This window comes from Centropristis striata, chromosome 15 (genome assembly GCF_030273125.1).
Source record: "Centropristis striata isolate RG_2023a ecotype Rhode Island chromosome 15, C.striata_1.0, whole genome shotgun sequence".
NCBI lineage: Eukaryota > Metazoa > Chordata > Actinopteri > Perciformes > Serranidae > Centropristis > Centropristis striata.
The window spans coordinates 20,039,825-20,057,879 of NC_081531.1; the positions used below are offsets into that span (position 1 = coordinate 20,039,825).

At 37.4% G+C, this 18,055-nt stretch overlaps 3 protein-coding genes and 1 long non-coding RNA gene across 4 annotated transcripts; all 4 read right to left on the reverse strand.

Annotated features, from left to right (window-relative positions):
* Positions 1 to 1,018: 1,018 nt before the first annotated feature.
* On the reverse strand, positions 1,019 to 3,382 carry nhp2 (NHP2 ribonucleoprotein homolog (yeast)). The gene is made up of 4 exons (XM_059351623.1): positions 3,092 to 3,382; positions 2,411 to 2,480; positions 2,102 to 2,207; positions 1,019 to 1,903 (listed from the first exon to the last, which is right to left on the reverse strand). The coding sequence occupies exons 1-4, from the start codon at positions 3,261 to 3,263 to the stop codon at positions 1,778 to 1,780; spliced, it is 474 nt and encodes a 157-aa protein (XP_059207606.1). The 5' UTR covers positions 3,264 to 3,382; the 3' UTR covers positions 1,019 to 1,777.
* Positions 3,383 to 4,849: 1,467 nt separating this feature from the next.
* On the reverse strand, positions 4,850 to 6,853 carry LOC131987046 (cornifelin homolog B-like). The gene is made up of 3 exons (XM_059352190.1): positions 6,751 to 6,853; positions 5,564 to 5,718; positions 4,850 to 5,303 (listed from the first exon to the last, which is right to left on the reverse strand). Exons 1-3 carry the CDS (start codon positions 6,851 to 6,853, stop codon positions 5,181 to 5,183), a joined length of 381 nt encoding a protein of 126 aa, XP_059208173.1. The 3' UTR covers positions 4,850 to 5,180.
* Positions 6,854 to 7,324: 471 nt separating this feature from the next.
* Positions 7,325 to 11,049, reverse strand: LOC131987265 (uncharacterized). The gene is made up of 2 exons (XR_009395755.1): positions 10,976 to 11,049; positions 7,325 to 7,675 (listed from the first exon to the last, which is right to left on the reverse strand). It is a non-coding gene; the product is annotated as an uncharacterized LOC131987265 (long non-coding RNA).
* Positions 11,050 to 11,308: 259 nt separating this feature from the next.
* LOC131986207 (hepatitis A virus cellular receptor 1 homolog) lies at positions 11,309 to 17,435 on the reverse strand. The gene is made up of 5 exons (XM_059351059.1): positions 17,273 to 17,435; positions 12,582 to 12,920; positions 12,285 to 12,359; positions 11,982 to 12,043; positions 11,309 to 11,356 (listed from the first exon to the last, which is right to left on the reverse strand). Exons 1-5 carry the CDS (start codon positions 17,304 to 17,306, stop codon positions 11,309 to 11,311), a joined length of 558 nt encoding a protein of 185 aa, XP_059207042.1. The 5' UTR covers positions 17,307 to 17,435.
* Positions 17,436 to 18,055: the final 620 nt, after the last annotated feature.

Consider the following 18,055-nt stretch of genomic DNA (forward strand, 5'->3'; position numbering starts at 1 on the left):
GGGAAAAAAAGGAAATACTCTAATAGAATGCAAGAGTAAACTTGAGTAGAACTGGAGTAAATTATCGAGAATACAAGACATGATGTAGATAGTAATAAAATATATAACTATATAATTAAAAATAAGTGAGAGACGTGATACAAGAGCTGTTTTTTGTATTTTGTTCTGTTCAGTGGATTACATTTGACTCAACGCTGCCACCGTGTGGCTAAAACATCAAACAGCAGCAGACTGAATCATAAACATCAACATTAACTGACAGATAAAATGTTTCGTGATTATGCAAAAAATGAAAGTGTAAATTATCATTACAACAGAATATAAAGATAGAAATTAAATGTTTTCTATCATTTAATCCAACATGTTTCTTATGACTACAATGAAATAAGTGCTCCAAGTAAATATTAATTATCTGTCATTGGAAACTTTATCAACTTATTATGCTGAATCATGCTTGTTTGGAAACAAATGTTTTTTTATGGTCAGCTGACCTGCTGTACCTTGACTTTGATATGAAGTCTCAAGGCTACACTACCTTTACATTGGAAATCATTGAAATTATACTGACTGATCACACAATTGTGAAATGATCATTTCAACATTTTTGCTGACAAATAAAACAGATTAAAGCCCTTTTAAAAATGAAACAATACCACTGTCAATTAGTTCGAAGTAAAGTTTGAAATATCCAATTAAAACAACTAAACATCAGTTTGATTCATATTCAATATGATTCAACAATCATATTTTAGAAAAATATTTTTTAATTAACTGTTTGATCTCCAGTGTTTCCCTGCTCACATAACTGTTTTAAAAAAAAGAATAAAAGCAACTACAGATCTACACAGACAATTTCATTCATTCACTTCTTAGGCTTATATTATAAATAGTATAAACAAGAGGATTCCTTAAAAGACCAGACAGCCTCTTAAGTGAGGACTAATAGCCTTTAAGTATGTTGATAATCAGACAGATATTTTCAGGCTGAGAAGAGAAAAATACACTACACACACCAGAGTCTGTTTACATTTCTTTTAATTAAAAAACAAAACAAACACCAAACAATTAAAACATATTTAACAGCAGAAACGCCAAAATCCTTCAGAACTCAAAGAGAAAAAACATCTTCAATTCAGGATTTGGTGGAAAGGGGAAAAAATAATAGAAAATACTTTTTTTCTCCAAAATGATCAAACTACAGGTTTCTGATATATTTTACCAGGGAATATTCAAACAGAGGATTTACAGTTTTCTCATACTGTCCTGCTGCCACTGTCCAGGTCATCCTTTATCAATCTGATCGGCATGTCAGACTGTTTACCTACATAACAAAAACAGACCAACACGATGCATCTCCACCGCTTATTTTACAGACATAATTTTTGCAAAAAACATGGAAAATTATCTTTTGGAGTTGTATCATCGTGCAAAAATGATACTTTTCAAATAGAAACCTCTTGCATCTTGGTGGGATGCAGAAACACAACAGATGATTTACACACTTTCCTTTCAGCATTAATGGATAAACAAGTTTGATGGTCCAGGACAGGTTAAGCTTGGCTTAGCACAAATGCTAGAAGTAGGAGGAAACTAGCCTAGCTCCACCTTCAAACCTGTTACATGTTGTCCATTGAACAAATGTAGAAAGGAAATGTTTCTCTGGAGCAACTGATGAGAAATAAGAGGATTTCCTAAGATGACAGATTGCTCCTTCAAAGTGTGGGTCTATTTGAATGAAGGCAGTGGTCTCTGAGCTGCTCACTGATTGTCTGATGTCTCAGAGAGGTTTGGGCAGGCTGGACACCTCCTCCACACACTCATCATAGGCTTCTTGATAGTCCTGATGAGGTTTGATCATAATGACACACGTCGGCCTCTTGGAGCCGGCAGACGAACCCAGATCCTGGAACCAGAGATGGAAATTAAAAAAGTCCACAAATCCACTCAGAAATCATACAAAAAAGATGCTCTGTATAACTGCAGATTTGCCATATATATGCAAGACTCTACTAAAAGCCTTTTGATTGAATTCCTGGCTATGTGTTAAGCTTCTGCTGATTAAAACGATGTTGATTTTGTGTCATGGCGGTGGCAAACTCACCCCTTTAGAGGGAATGTAGGCATACGGCATGTTTCTGTCCTCACACATGATGGGCAGGTGACAGTACACATCGATGGGCATCGTGTCGCCAGCCAACACTACAATGCTGCAGAGAGAAACATTAATGAATACAAAAACATAGCTCAAAGGTTTGTTTACATCAGCAGTAAACCAGGGAGATGGTTTAAAACAGCTAATTTTCCAATTATGACTCCTGTATATGCAAATATTCATTAAACTTTTGTGGTCATTAAGCAACAAAGTAGTCCTTTAAAGTGGCACTAAACATTAAAAACATGGCAGACTCACCCTTTCTCTCCTTTGTTGATAAACTTCTGAACTTCTTTCACTCCTCTGCGGATGTTCTTCACTTTGGCAGCTGGAATGAAGAAAATAAAAACAAAGACTCTGTTCAGACTTCAATCTAAAAATCTGTCATTCATCCTGAATTCAGCTACAAACAGATTTCAGTCTGAGTAGGAATGACACAATTAATTTTATTTTATTATTATTTCAAAATGTATTATTACAGTTACTAATATGTTAAAGTCTTTATTCTCTCTGTTGCCTGAACGAGGCAGAACCCTCAGCTACTAGTTCATTCAAACGTTTTAATTCAACACCTACGATGGCGATCATGTCTGCTGACACAAATCTTTGTTTTTTAAACACAGTTTGGCATCAGTTTGCTAAAATATACTAGAAAAACCGGCACACATCTACAGTGCACTGAATTCGTCCTTACTAGCAATCGCAAAGCGGACACATTAAACACATGTTCCCCCTCTGCTGCCAACACGAGGCAGCAACCGGAGAAAACAATCAAGTCAAACGTTTCCTTACATGAGTAGAGACGCTGATTGTAGTTAGAAAAAGACTCCTCGCTATTATCAGTGGGAATATGTTTCGTAAAAATAACAAAATCAAGAGAAAGTTAAGAGACATCAGAGCCAGTTAACAAATCAGACTGTTCATTATTTATGTTATTACCCTTTTTGACACATTTGTAGAGTTTCTTGCTAAGTTTTTTGGAGGCCAGCGGCTGAGCGATGGGGTTCATGTTAGCGATCAGCTCCTGGTAAGACTTCTCGGTCCCGTCGGCTGCGGCAGCGGCGGCCTCCTCTCCGTCTACAGGAGCCTTCTCCTTCTTGATCTTCGTCATTATTTAATCGAACTAAAGTTGTAGTTTTAAATCTGATTTCTTTTGGCCGATCCCAACACGCTCTCTGCAAGGAAACCACACGTGTTTGCGATTCGTCTTCCTCTTCGTATGTGTGTGAACGGAGAGCACAGCAGCGCCCCCTAGCAGACCGGAGGGTAACAACAACAACCCGGCCTTTCAAAATAAAACTTAAAAAAAAAAAATTTGAGTGACATTTACTTAAAAAAAGCTAGGCGAGTTTTTCCACACAGAAAGTGTTTGCAATCTCAGGCTGTTTCTAAGTAATATTTATTTAATAGAGCCACTTATTCTTTTTAATGAAAACACACAAGTAAATTGCAGATTCACTGATGTCCCTCAATTACATTTTACTTGGAAATATCAACTAATTAAGCCAATGAACTGATGTAGTGAATATCACTTGGAATGAATGATCCAATTTACATACAAAACTGAGGACGCATAATAACAAACAATTACTAAGTAATGCACTACATGAAAAACTGCTATTTTAAAGTAAAATCACTGAATTCATATTTCTTTGTAGAATTTATATAGATGATTGAAATAATAATTACAGGGCCCCAAATTTTTTTTTTTTCAGTGTACCAGGCTGCCTGATTTACTGAAATTTGTTTTATTTACTGTTTAATTTACTTTCCAGAATAATTTGGAATTGTGATGTTTAATAAAAGATTAGTATTTGTTAGTAATTAGTATTGAGTAGAGGCAGTATAATAAAAACAACTGCGCCTCGTACGCCCAGGTCTAACAATGTTGCTGTGCTCATGGTCACATTAATTCATAATATTTGATACACCGGTTTTAATGATTGTTTTATTTTGTCAATTATTGATTGCTGTCTCCTCTTATCCGACTCCTCACTCCTCCGGATGCTAGGGTTCGTAAATCATCAACAACTGCTTCAGGTAAATAGCAAAAGCATTTTCAGCAATCAACTAAACTAAAACAAGCCTGACCTGGTCTGTTACAGGCCACATTTTGACATTTTAAAAAGCTCATAAACTGTAGAAACAACGGCGTGAGACAGCTGAGAAGAAGACATTATTTCCATGTAATTACCAACATCCTTACCATGATTTATAAAAGTAGGATTTGGCTCGAAACACAATTTATTTTGAAGAATAAAAGCAATCAATTTTTTTCCTACAATCTGTTAATCCAAAAAGGACATTGTTACATTTGAAGGAGATTTACAGGATGATACAAGAAATAATTTGTGTTAAAATCAAAACCATTTTCATTTCAAAGTTCATTCTTGACCTTGAATAGCTATTTTCCAGGGTCAAAAATAAAACTTTTAACTTGGATGTAATATTCTCCACATATTAAATGTGTGAACATTGAAACATCAAGATCACATAGAGTCCAAAGCTCCAGAGTAGCCCTTGTGCTAAAATTGTATTGTAAAATTGAGACTGTTCTCAGAGTAAAAGTAAGCTTTGTCTTTATTTTACTATCTATTTTTTTTCTTCCTTATTTACCTTACTCTCCTATTTCCATTCTCTTCTGGTTTCTTTGTTTAAAAAAAAAGTCTCTCAGCGAATAAGGTCATTTTAAGTGAGTATTTTATTGAATATCAAGATACATTTAGTACTTAATAAGTGCAGATGAATAAATAAAGAATAATAGTGCGCTGAGTCAAAAACTTAAAAACATACAAAATAAATTAAATGAAAAGTATAAAATATTTGATGAAATAAAAAATCAAGAATGTGAAGAAAACAAATATTTAACTAAATACAGTTTGTTCAAAGCAGATAATTAATACAAGTGTGAGCATGTAAACAATATTCAACTTAATGTAGATGTCAAAATGATTATTGGTATTAGTTAATTAGTTAATCAATGACTGTAGGTTTGAGTCACAGTGATGATGTCACAGTGATGATGTCATCAGCGGTTAAATATGTCACTAAACACGGTAGGGAGTTGCTGTTCATTCATCTCTCTGGACATCTGACACCAGACGCAGGGCAAACAGAAGGTGGAGCACAAACAGTCTTTGCACAAACTGCCCTGAAAACATAACAGACAAGTACTCAAATCTATTGCTGAAAAAGCAACAATACTACAATGTAAAAATGATACATAAAAGTCATGCATTCAAACTCCTACTCAAGTAAAACAGTCAAATTCTAGTTTGTTTCAGTGGTTCCCAGTCTCTGGGTCGTGACCCTCCAAAGGGTTGTTGCAAGATGATTAATGGTAGAGGAGAGAGGAAGAAACTTAGTTTTTTAGACATGCAGTACATATAAAGATAAGACTTGTGTCCTTACCTTGATGCTGTAGCGGTGCCGCACAGAGACTCTCATTGACATGGTGATGGGATGACAGCAGCTGAAGATATCCAGCAGGGGGAGGCAGAGACACTGTCCAAACCGTTTAGTGGTTTTGCAGGCAAAACAGGGACAGCACCAGAACGCAAAGCAGCCTTCAGCACAGGAAACAGATACAACTATTAACACATAACATCAAACACACACACATAAATACACAACACCACCATACTGTGTAAAATAAGTGGACATAGCCTCTGGGTCTGAAATGTGAGGCTAGTGTGGATGTGCCTTAAACCTGCATTCTTTCTGATAGCCAGGGGGCGACTCCAATGGTTGCAGAGAGGAGTCAGATTGTTTAAAAATATATGAGAAGATTACCCTATACTTGTCAATTGATTTATACCTTAGCAAACATTTTTGCTAGCCTCTTCTTCACTGATGTTCATTTAGTTAATTATTGTACCATTTAGACTAGAGAATAAAGCATTAAGGGTATGGCTTCTCATGATTGCTCAATCAGGATAGAGGTGTAGTGTATAATGGGCACTGTGTACATTTTTTTTAATAGCCATGAACTTCCTTTTGCGAGTTGTCAGTGGTTTCGTCTTAGCTTAACTACCATTTTTGCAGTGTTTTCAGTTCATAAAAGTTAATTTGAACACTTTGGTCATCTAATATTGTCTTGTTCAGTGTTAGGTTGCACTAAATGATACTCTAAGGAATCAGGTGTTAAGATTTTATTGTTTTAAACCTGTTTATTACAAGCCAAAATTAGCACCCCAATGATATTACAGTTAATATTAATTACAGAAGCACACTGCTAACCAAACTAGGTAGCAAGCGCAGGCATTGTCTGGATTTGCTATGCTAACAGTACCTTGCGACACCGAGCTGGTAACCTGATTAATCTTCCCAGCTTGTCAAAATATCTCCAAAAACCAAGACCAGCGACCAAAATGCCAAACTCAAGGCTTCAAAATGGGCTGTTAACTGGCTGTTACTGAGAATACAGGGAGGACGTCATGTTACGACTCCAACCAAGTCATGGACTTTAACCAGAAAAATTATGCATGGAAACTTTGCAAAGGTCAACTTAAAATGTCTTAATAATAGTAATATCTGAATTAATATAACTCTGACCATCCCTCACTTTCTTTCTGAATGAAATATTAGTGTTACTGTACATTCTTTCTTGTTGTCGCAGCAGTCGCAAATCCTAGAGGCCCATTCAGCTTCAACAGAGGAAACAATCAAAGGGCTAGGCTGCCTCCGCACCGGCCAACTCATCCTCAAACTGAAAACACAAAAGACAGTCAACCAACTCACAACTACACACTTTTATATAGCCTGCAGTAAATGTATACAGTATCATTTTTACTCAGATCCATTACTGAAGCAGGAGTGAGGATAGTTACGTAAAAACTGATTAAAATCAAAGAAGAGAGAAAAAGATCATAATCTTACCTGTGTCTGTGTGTGTGTGTGTGTGTGTGTGTGTGTGTGACACGTCTGATTGGACAAGTACGTCTCAGTGAGTTTTCAGACGAACCAGCTCGACCTGTCTGACTGGGTTTTATTTCTTTTTTCGGTCACGGTGTTGTCACCTTTAAACTATGGAGGAAATGTTAATGTCAGATCTGCACAATGTTCTACTATGTGATTACTTATGTAATCACTCTTGCATAGAAAATACAGTATACAAAAGTCTGCACGCAGTTAATTCACCCTCTAGGTGGAGACAAACAGACAGCAGTGGACTCTGGGTTCCAGTTTAATTTTATTATCGTGATTTCAAATTAGTGATCACATGAAAACATGAGTAAGCAAACTCCAAAACTTATTTACAAGTAAAAACTGTATCGGTTTAACAGAAAGACAGTAATCAATATCACCATCACACACATTATATCAGAGTTTTATTAAATCAAATATACCAAACACTGTTACATCATTCCTGTAAAGGCTAGAGGATCTGAAGATTTGTGATAATATGTAACAGAGGTGCAGTACTCCTACTCGCTTCCATCAACGCCTCCGTCCATCTTGTAGATGTTTTTCAGATTGGACGAGTTCCAGATGAACTCAACCGAACTGTTGACCTGCTGAGGGCTAAAACACAGAGACAGAATGAATACATTCATTATTCATCTGTTTCACTTTTTTAAATTATATATTTCTTTAATATCACCATTTCCTGTAAAATTTCCTGTATGACTTTTAGAAACAAAACTCTGTGTTGTGACATATACTTAGTAACTTAGTTATTTGAATTAATTCCCCATTTGGATTTCCAGAGCTTTTCCTTGAAAGAAAATCCCCCAAAAATCTTATCTATCTTATTAATGAATTTGTAAATGTTACTACAGTTAGTACAAATTATTATTAATCAAATGAAAGAGAACCAATAGAACAACTTCATACTGTTGATCTGCACTGTAATTCAAAGAAAATTACATTGTTCTTCTCAGGAACCCATGAAGTTACACTTTTTTTTCCTCTGTATTATTATTTTTCATTAGATTTTTTTCATTTAAGTTTTTGTGCATGCTTCCCCCCACATTGTTCTTTAGGTTCAGGTAGATATTTAAGACTAATCACCACTTTGGTCACGTTATCTTCCTGCTCTTTTAGGCCACTAACCTGTGGTTTCCTCTCTTCACTTACATCTCTGCTCCTGCTGCAGACTGGAGACAGTCATTCTTCAACATATCTGACTTTTTAGGCACATTCAGGTTTTAATCATAGATTTAAAAAATCACTATATATTTTCTGTATTTCATACAGCTAAAAGATTCAACATTCAGGTTTTCTGTCTTTTCTTGACTAAAATAATCAAATGGATCCATTTTATTTCTTTGAAGTGCATATGAAGATAGGTCAATGGCATTTTAAGCCTAGTTTTGGACAAAGACAGCAGGGGGGGGGGGGCTGCTAAGCTTTAGCTAAGAGAAAAAAAATTCCACATTTCATCAAACAACTTGAAGTCTGTCTTAAGTCAATGTGATATCACAAAGTATATATACAGTTTAATATATATATAGAAAGTAGGTCACTTTTCCTAAGGAATCTTGGATTTACTGGAATAATTGACACAAATTATATTTAATATTTCATTCCAGAAATACAGACTTTAACACTTTGGATTTTCTGCTTTAGTAGAATATTTAAAGGATAATTTTAAAGGTAAATTATGTAAAACTAGGAAATAAAGAGACTGACATTAGAATGCTAATAATGACTTGACATCTCATACTAACAAGTGTGAGATAATTATGAGGAAGCATTTCTGAAAAATTAAGAGATGTGTTGGGGATTTTTATGTCTTTGGTAGCAAGGTGACGGTGAAGAGATGACTAAATAGAGGTAGAGGGAGACAAGGTAAGACAAATATCTTTAGCTGAGCTTTAACTGTAGATATTGAGGTTTGGGCGTTAGGTCACCAGGACACCCTAAATAAAGAGGGGAAGAGCAACTTGAACTTCGGTTTCAGAAGTAAGAAAACCTCATCAACATTTGTAACTACGCTAGTAAATAAAGATGCAGTGTATAAATTGAGACTTTCTCTTAAGTAACATAAGCCTTTAACCCTTAGCGCCACAGCTCTAAAAACACACTGTCATCTGCATGTAGATGGTGTGGCTTGGACACATCAGTGATGAACCCAGGGTCATTCAAATTCAAAATTCAATTCAGAACCAGTGGAAATCTATGATCATTTCCTTAGTCTTTGAGGTGTTCAGTAGGAGATAGTTCTTGTGACTCCAGTCACCGAAGGCTTTTATCAGATCCTTATATTTAGATTCCTGTCCATTCCTGATACACGCCACAATAGCAGTGTCATTCAAGTACTTCTGAATGTGGCAGGACTCAGAGTTGTATTTGAAGTCCACTGTTTACAGTGTGAACAGGAATGGAGCCAGAACAGTGCCTTGTGGAGCCCCTGTGCTGCTCATTAATGTCCCAGAAACACAGTTCCCCAACCTGACATACTGTGGTCTTCCTGTCAGGTAATCTGTGATCTAGGAGATGAAGGAAAGATCCACTCCCATCTCTGTGAGCTTGTTTTTGAGTATGTTGGGTTGAATGGTGTTGAATGTGCTTGAAAAATCAAAGAACATGATTCTCACATAAGGACCAGTTTCCTCCAGATGAGCAAGGGCAGGGTGAAGCACGTAAAGGACAGCATTGTTCTGTCGTTCTGGCTCCGTTCCTGTTCACACTGTACACAGCAGACTTCAAATACAACTCTAATCCTGCCACATCCAGAAGTACTCGGGGTGTTTTGATCGTCAGACACCCTCATCTGATGATATTCCAACAATTCCCTCTGCAGGCCTCTAGCAGCTCAAGGTATTTGGCCTTCTTATGCTCATGAGCCTCCTCTATACGGTCTCCCCAGGGGACTGTCAGTTCCAAGAGCACCTCTTGCTTTGGACAGTCAGATGTTAGGACCAAGTCTGGCCTGAGTGTTGTTCTCACAATCTGCTCCGGAAACTTTAGCTGTCTACCAAGGTCCACCCTAAATAAAGAGGGGAAGAGCAACTTGAACTTTGGTTTCAGAAGTAAGAAAACCTCATCAACATTTGTAACTATGCTAGTAAATAAAGATGCAGTGTGGGCCTGTGCTGCTCATTAATGTCCAAGCCACACCATCTACATGCAGATGACAGTGTGTTTTTAGAGCTGTGGCGCTCAGGGTTAAAGGCTTATGTTACTTAAGAGAAAGTCTCAATTTATACACTGCATCTGTATTTACTAGCATAGTTACAAATGTTGATGAGGTTTTCTTACTTCTGAAACCAAAGTTCAAGTTGCTCTTCCCCTCTTTATTTAGGGTGGACCTTGGTAGACAGCTAAAGTTTCCGGAGCAGATTGTGAGAACAACACTCAGGCCAGACTTGGTCCTAACATCTGACTTTACCACCTTTTCCAGTCATGAGCCGAGGCTCGCAGCCATATGAGGTCTTCCGCTCTGCCTTTGGTTTCTCCCCTGCCCTGACAAAGGTGATGTTGTGCTTTGCTGGGAGCTGATGTTTGCTCTGCTGGTTTCCAGTGCAGATGGTGTCCTCTACTGCCTTCAACACCTGGTCATGGTGCCATGTGTAACTCCGCTCTCTGCTTCAGGGAAACCTCTTGCCAGGCACAGAGAGAATCTCAAACATTGGTCTTGGATTGCGTTCCAGATATGACATTATTTAAGTTGATGTTATTTTCAGAGGCTAACACTGAACGCCACTGTGTGTTGTGCCGCAAGCTTACACGCTTGCACGATTTTGTTTCCCATATGAGTTGTGGAGGAGGGTTATAGTGGATTGATTCAACAGTAGAAGCAAGACATTGCGGTCAGTTCACATGTCTATTAACGGTATGACGGTTGAGTGTGTGGACTCTGAGAACTATTGTACTTACCAATAATGATGATTGTGCCCGCCATGACCAAAGCTAACAACTCGAACAGAACACACACCCGAACCAAGTCCAAACTGATGTTCACCTATCAGTGAAACATACACAAACACTTTTAAGAAAACTTTAGCTACAGCTAAACTGTATTGTGTGATTTTGCTTCGGGACTTCTGGCTGAAGAGATTTTGGTTGCTACATATGATTCAGACAATGATTCTTTAGTTGTCAATAACCGTTGAAGAGATAACTGTGGAGGAAGTGAAACTTATGATAAGAATAGTCATGCTTAAGCTCACATTGGGCTCACTTGTTGTGAATTAAAAAGTGAAAAAACAACTATTTTTCATCTTTTCTGGGGACCCCCTGCAACTCCCTCATGGACTCCTGGGTGTCATCGGACACACACATGCATGGGGTCATGTGTGTACGGAAGCTGAGATCGATATTCAGGGAAATCTGTGCTGCTCTTGTACAACCACCACAAAATATAAACACAGACAGCACCCATATGTTTCTGAATAGCCATAATAAAGTTAAAAGCTATGACTTATATACAAATTTACCTCCCTTACAGCTGTCATGAATCTGTTATAACATGGGGGTCAATGGGGATTGACTCGCTTTAGGAGTCAGCCTCAAGTGTCCATTTGAGGAACTGCAGTTTTTGGTTACTCCACGATCCCTTCATCTTTCAGCCTGGAGGGTGATTCTGGGATGTAACCATATTTAAATGGTTTCATTAATGTTACTGAATATATCCTCCAGTCATAAAGTTTATGACCAACAATTTAAATTTTTTACATTATTTTTTGAGAATTAATCTATAGAATATTTTTAACTAAAAACATGGCCATAGTTACAGCATTTGTCCAAAATTCCCACAAAAGTTAAAAGTAATTTGATTTCAGTTGCAAATTGTGTTTTTACGTTTCACAATCCTAAGCTTTCACACTGTAGCAGTTAGTCTAAACATCTTGAATTCATCACACAGTAAGTTCGTCTCTCTCACCTTGGCTGTGATGCTGCTGTTGGAGGAGGAAGTTTGGGGGAGCTTTATGGAGGCCACCTGACCTGCAGGACGAGGAAACAGCAGCAAATGTTTTAGTGAAGCAATGTCAGCAGCATGATGTCATAAGATAGGTTTACTTGCAGATATAAGTGGAATTTTGAGTTAAAAGCTTAATGTGTTCAAAGGCAGTCGGCCTATCAGCACATTTAAGTCTTATAAGAACCATTATGCCAATAACCATGGGGTGAAAATGTAAACTATTAAGATGTCTAGTAGTTCTGTGACTGTGTGTTTGTGTTGTACCTGTTGTAAAACTGGCTGCTGGCTGCTCTGTAGGCGTCTCTCTACTTAATATTGTTGATTTGGTCATCTGTAGCACTGAAACACAAACCAGTGTAACATTAACATGCAACACTAGCAACAATCACTGTGTGATGTCAGTATGGCTCTGCACAGGTTTTCTGCCAGTCTGACTCTAATGAACTCAGTTTAATTCTGACTCCATGCTTGCCCCACCAGTTTGACATTGACATTGTTTGACATTTGTACAAACTTTTGCCCTCCTGCATAAACTTTAAGATAATTTTAATAATGCCTCACCTTTCAAATCATAGTGATGTTTGTCATCATTGAACCATCCCGGTATTCTTACCCTGCACCCATATCGTCCAGCATCTGTCTCTGAGACGTTCAGTATCGTCAAAGAAACATCTCCTTTGTCCAGTCGTCCCAGTAACTGATACTTGCTAGAAAATCTGGCATCTTCTTTGACTTTATATCCATATGTGGAGATGAGCATGTTGTTGCAGCCTGCGCTTGGTAATTGTCCTCGGCTCCAACAAACTGGCTGCGCATTGTATTGTCTGATGTCATATTTACAGGGGAGAGTGACGTCTTCACCTGTTCGACAAACAACGCTGCTGCCGTCACTTTCACTGACTGTGGAGACACAAACAAACTGACAAACTGTACATCTAGACATCACAATCTGTGTTGAAGCTAAAATATAAACTCAGCTTCTTTCTTGAAAGATCTTGACCTGTTCTCATCAGCTCTCCCCTGTTGTCATTAGTTTTTAATAGTGATGTGCGCATCGATACTGAAATATTGATACTTCCGATACCAGATCTGTATGCTCTAAAATCGATTCTCAAATGAAAATATCGATACTTTTGATACTTCAGTCATTTGTGGTAATGCATATCATTAACAGGAATACGTGGGAAAGTAATTAAACTATTCAGATCTTGTCTAAATGACACGCTGCTGGTAGGAACTACTTTTTCTTCCGCCTGGGTAAGTGCCTAATACGTAAGCACAGTGGCACGGTGGCACGCTGCTGCTCACTCGTCTCTCTCTCCGTGTGTGTAATTGAATGGCGGAGCGGAAAAGAAGTTGTGTGTGGAGCTTTTTAGCTCCACAAACAGCCAGGATGCAGTGTATGTCATCAGTTGGAAAATAGTTGTGGTAACACAACAAACCTGGTGAAACACTTAAGAACAAACCACAACACTGAATATGAGACAGCCGCAGGTTATGATAGATGCTAGGGCAAGGCAGACATCTCTGGTGGAGTCCTTCGGTGCTACAGCCAGACATTACCCAGGTAAAGAGAGGGAAAATGCGGAGCTTTCAGCGCCGCTAAGCCCTGTTGCTGTTGGAGTTGTTATAGGGTTATGAGAAGTAACAAAAATGAATACTTGCTTCAACAAATAGCTGCATGAGTTCAGTTTGGAGTAATAGCCTAATATGTGTATCACTCAGATAATCTCAAATATAAAGCCTAGATTTATTCAGGTAAGGTTTCCTAAAATATCGATCATTTAAAGTGGATTATATAGACTGGGTGTCATTAAAGAAAGAAAAATATATAGCCTACTGGAAAAGATGGATAAAAAAATAACATTTTATCTATATAATTTATTATTATTTACAATTATTAAATACAATTACAATTACAAGTTGGGTCATAAACCTCAATTCCGTGACCATTCTCTGGCTAATATGTTTTGACGACTGATTTGACTTCTATACACCCTTTATAAAAAATTTAGCCCCCATGTCCCTCGCAAAAATGTCGGCATTTTTTGCTAGAGGGCCAAATCCAAAATGGCCGCCGGCATCATCTTGAAAAAGTATTTTGAAAGTATTATTTTTACCAGAGCACCTACAGTTATGTATGAATACACTTTTTGTGGCAAATTGACCATGAGGATTGTGATTCTGACATCATTTTGAGATTTAGGCATCATCTTGGCTTTGAAATCCAAGATGGCCGCCATCTGGTAGAGCGAGAACATCTTTTCTAATATACAAATTTACTTTTTAATCAGAGCACCTAGAATAATGCATGAAGACACTATTTTTGGTAAAATTGACCATAAGAATTGTAATTCTGATATTAAAGCCCCACCATGGAGGAATTGGTATGCTCACGATCACAGAAGCTAGTTGTCGAGAGCTGGAAAAAGGACCAATTCAGTATGTTTGCAACTACATCTGTAGCCTACAAAGGTATGCACAATCACCTGAACCAGAGAAATGCTGTTAAACTCTGCTGGCTCCACTGCATACAGCGGAAAGACAGATATTAGTGAGTGAGAGTGAGAATGCTAATGAGCAAAGTACAGCTAGTCAACTATCGCTAAATGTCTTACAAATCCTGGACTATCCTGACACTCGTGGAACTTAAGTAGCAAGCTAGCCAACATAGCTATCACAATAACATTGTAAAGAAGCCAAAGAGCACTTATTACTAGCTTCGAACTACAAGAGTGTTAATAACAAACTTGCTAACATTGCTAACGAGAGGTCTTGCTAGCACTAAACCTAGCAAAACCTGTTGTAACTTGCTTACTTTTTTCATGACAAACTAGCAAGTGAATAACTTCCCTAGCACTGACAAGGTAAAATTGTTCCATAGTGTTACATTAAGACATTATTTTGATCCCAAAGACTAAAATGGCCACCATCCGGGAGAGCAAAAATGTACAGGTACATCTAAAAAAAATTGAATATCGTGGAAACATCATATATCGTGGAAACAATCAAGTGAATGAAACATTAGCCTGGCTCTGCCCTACTACGTACTTCCGCTCAATTTTCATTTCCCCCTTCAGTACGTTGTCTGTGTCTGTGGTATATTCACAGGTTTTCTTCGGCCAAAATTTTGCAGATCCAATCAGTGAACAGGGGGAGTAGCTAAGAACGATGTTAGCATTCGCTAAAATAAGAACGATGTTAGCGATTGGTTATGGCAGATCCAGAGTGGCTCTGGGCAGATCCAATAGTTTTAAACTTCAACAGAGTACCCACATTCAAGGAAGTTAACGCTTGGCAATGGAAAGTGGCCGGACTCTCTGTACATTATGAAATATGTACGAGAGTTTGGTAGGACCAGGCTACTGAAACATGCCACTGAATGTGTAATGGTTATAGAATGTATGAAGGTGTCATTTCATGAATTACGTTTTAAAAATGTTTTATATAATATTTCATTTTTAAATACATAATATTGTATTATAAATTAATACAATAAATAATAAAGTACATTTTATTTATATATTTTAAATAAACAGCAATTTCACAAGGTCGTCATATAATGTAATTTGTTTGACTAAATTCTCGAAGGTTCTTTTAAACCCCACCCACTACAATCATATCATCACTCACTTCATTCTCACTCTCACTTATTCATTTCTGTTCTGACGGCAAAGTGAATTGACAATTGCAAACATGCCAGGCATTCCATGTGTTCTTCTGTGTGGCAGGCTTTGTGATAAAGACACTGATTCAATTATCTCAATGGAGAGGTGGGCGAATCTAAAGAAAAAGGCCCTGCTATGGAAGGGTCTAGACAAGTATGGAGATGTCTACACAACTGTCGATTGGGATAATGGTCCCATTGGACAATGTGTTCATAATGCATGTATGTTGACATTTTCAAACGCCAAAAAGCTGGAGCAAGCCAACAAAAGAGCTGTTGGCCATCTTGGGTTTTGGGGTCAGAACAATGTCTTAATGTCAAAATTATGTCAATCACAATCCTTATGGTCAATTTACCACAAAAAGTATCTTCATGCATCATTCTAGGTGCTCTGGTTAAAAAATAAACTTGTGTATTAGAAATTATGATTTTTCCTCTACCAGATGGCAGCCATCTTGGATTTCAGGGCCAAGATGATGTTAAATCTCAAAATGATGTCAGAATCACAATCCTCATGGTCAATTTGCCACAAAAAGTGTATTCATACATAACTGTTGGTGCTCTGATGAAAATAATGCTTTTTAAATACTTTTTTAAGATGATGCCGGCGGCCATTTTGGATTTGGCCCTCTAGCAAAAAATGCCGACATTTTTGCGAGGGACATGGGGGCTAAATTTTTTATAAAGGGTGTATAGAAGTCAAATCAGTCGTCAAAACATATTAGCCAGAGAATGGTCACGGAATTGAGGTTTATGACCCAACTATTAGTCTAATTTGCTTTAACTGATTTGTAAATATTTTAAAATGTTGGTACTGACCAACTTGTGCAAACATTGTGGCATCTATTTAATTAAATATTTTACTGGCACTTTTTGAGTGACCCAAGATTATAAAAAAGCAATTGTTTGTATCCCCTAACATATATATTGTGAATGAGGCCGGTACCTCAGTATTCTTCTGAGTTTAAAATAAATAGCTACATAAGTGACTCTGATGTCTCGCATTCTTAAGCTATGTGAAATACACTCCTTTTTTTAGATTTACCAGGCACATTAGGTGTATTTGCACAAAGTATCGGTATCGGATCGGTATCGCCGATACCAGCCTGAATTTTACTCAGTATCGGATCGGAAAGGAAATTGGTGGTATCGAACATCACTAGTTTTTAAAGTTGTTGTGTGCTACAACTGAGAGTCAAATTTCTAACACAAGACAAGACTGAACTGATCTGACAGAAATTGAAGAAGAAATGGTCTGGAGGACAGATCGGTTATGATTAAATGACGTGAATAAGAAACAATTTATTTTTAGTACTAGTAAATGATGCATTGAGTAACTTAGTTAATCCAAAGACATATAAAGCACATACATAGAGAAAATGCAACAAAGACAGGAAACAAAAAAAACCCACATCTAAAGACTTGAGCTCATTTGGTTTAATGTTGAACTGAAAACCTCGACAGAAGGAGACAGTTTTCAACATTTTGAAATACTCTTATATTCATCTATTTGATCATTTGTAAATGAAAACAGTCAGTAAAACAGTAACCTGACTCTGACTGATGTAAAGTATATATAACTTACCTGTGATGAGAGCGAGGAGCAGAATGAGCGTCATGATGAACACACTGATAAACTGCTATCACATGCTCACACATTTAAACACACAGCTGCTGAAACACTGTGAGTCATTGCAACTGAACACTGTAAAAAATCATCTGCTGTCACTTTAAGTAGAAACCACAATTCAATGAAATTGAAGAACGTGTTCAAGCAAGTCAATGTTTATGTGAACCGGACAGAAACTAATATGTGAGAGTTTTGTCACTTTTTTGGGGAAAAAATTGTGTCAGAAACTGGACCTCATAATCAGTGACTATATAAATCTTAAGCTAGTATCACTAAACCTCATGTATAATAACAGCAGCCTAACTACTTATTCATTCCCTTCAAACTGTCTCAAACCCTACTGACCTTATTCCCAGCCACCATGATACCTTGCCTGAATTATCGGTGCAATTGGACCTTTAACTGGATAATGTGATTGCACCACTGCCTTCTACTACTGAAGGATGAGACGAGGAATAAGTGTCATTTGATAACGCGTTCTGTAATTTAGTTACTTTATTCACTCTGTTGCTACAGGCTGATGAGTAATGGCAGTCGGGGCGCCCCCAATTTGGAGAGGCAGGCGAAGTAAAATGTCTTTAAGCTACCTTAAAAAAATTTATTCGTTTCATTTTAGCTATTATGTTGCCTTCATTTACGGTCGGTAATACACTTACTATGGATAAATACCTCATACAACCCAACTTACAACATCTATCTCCATGTACACTGCAATAACTTGTGACTCAGGTGGCTGTT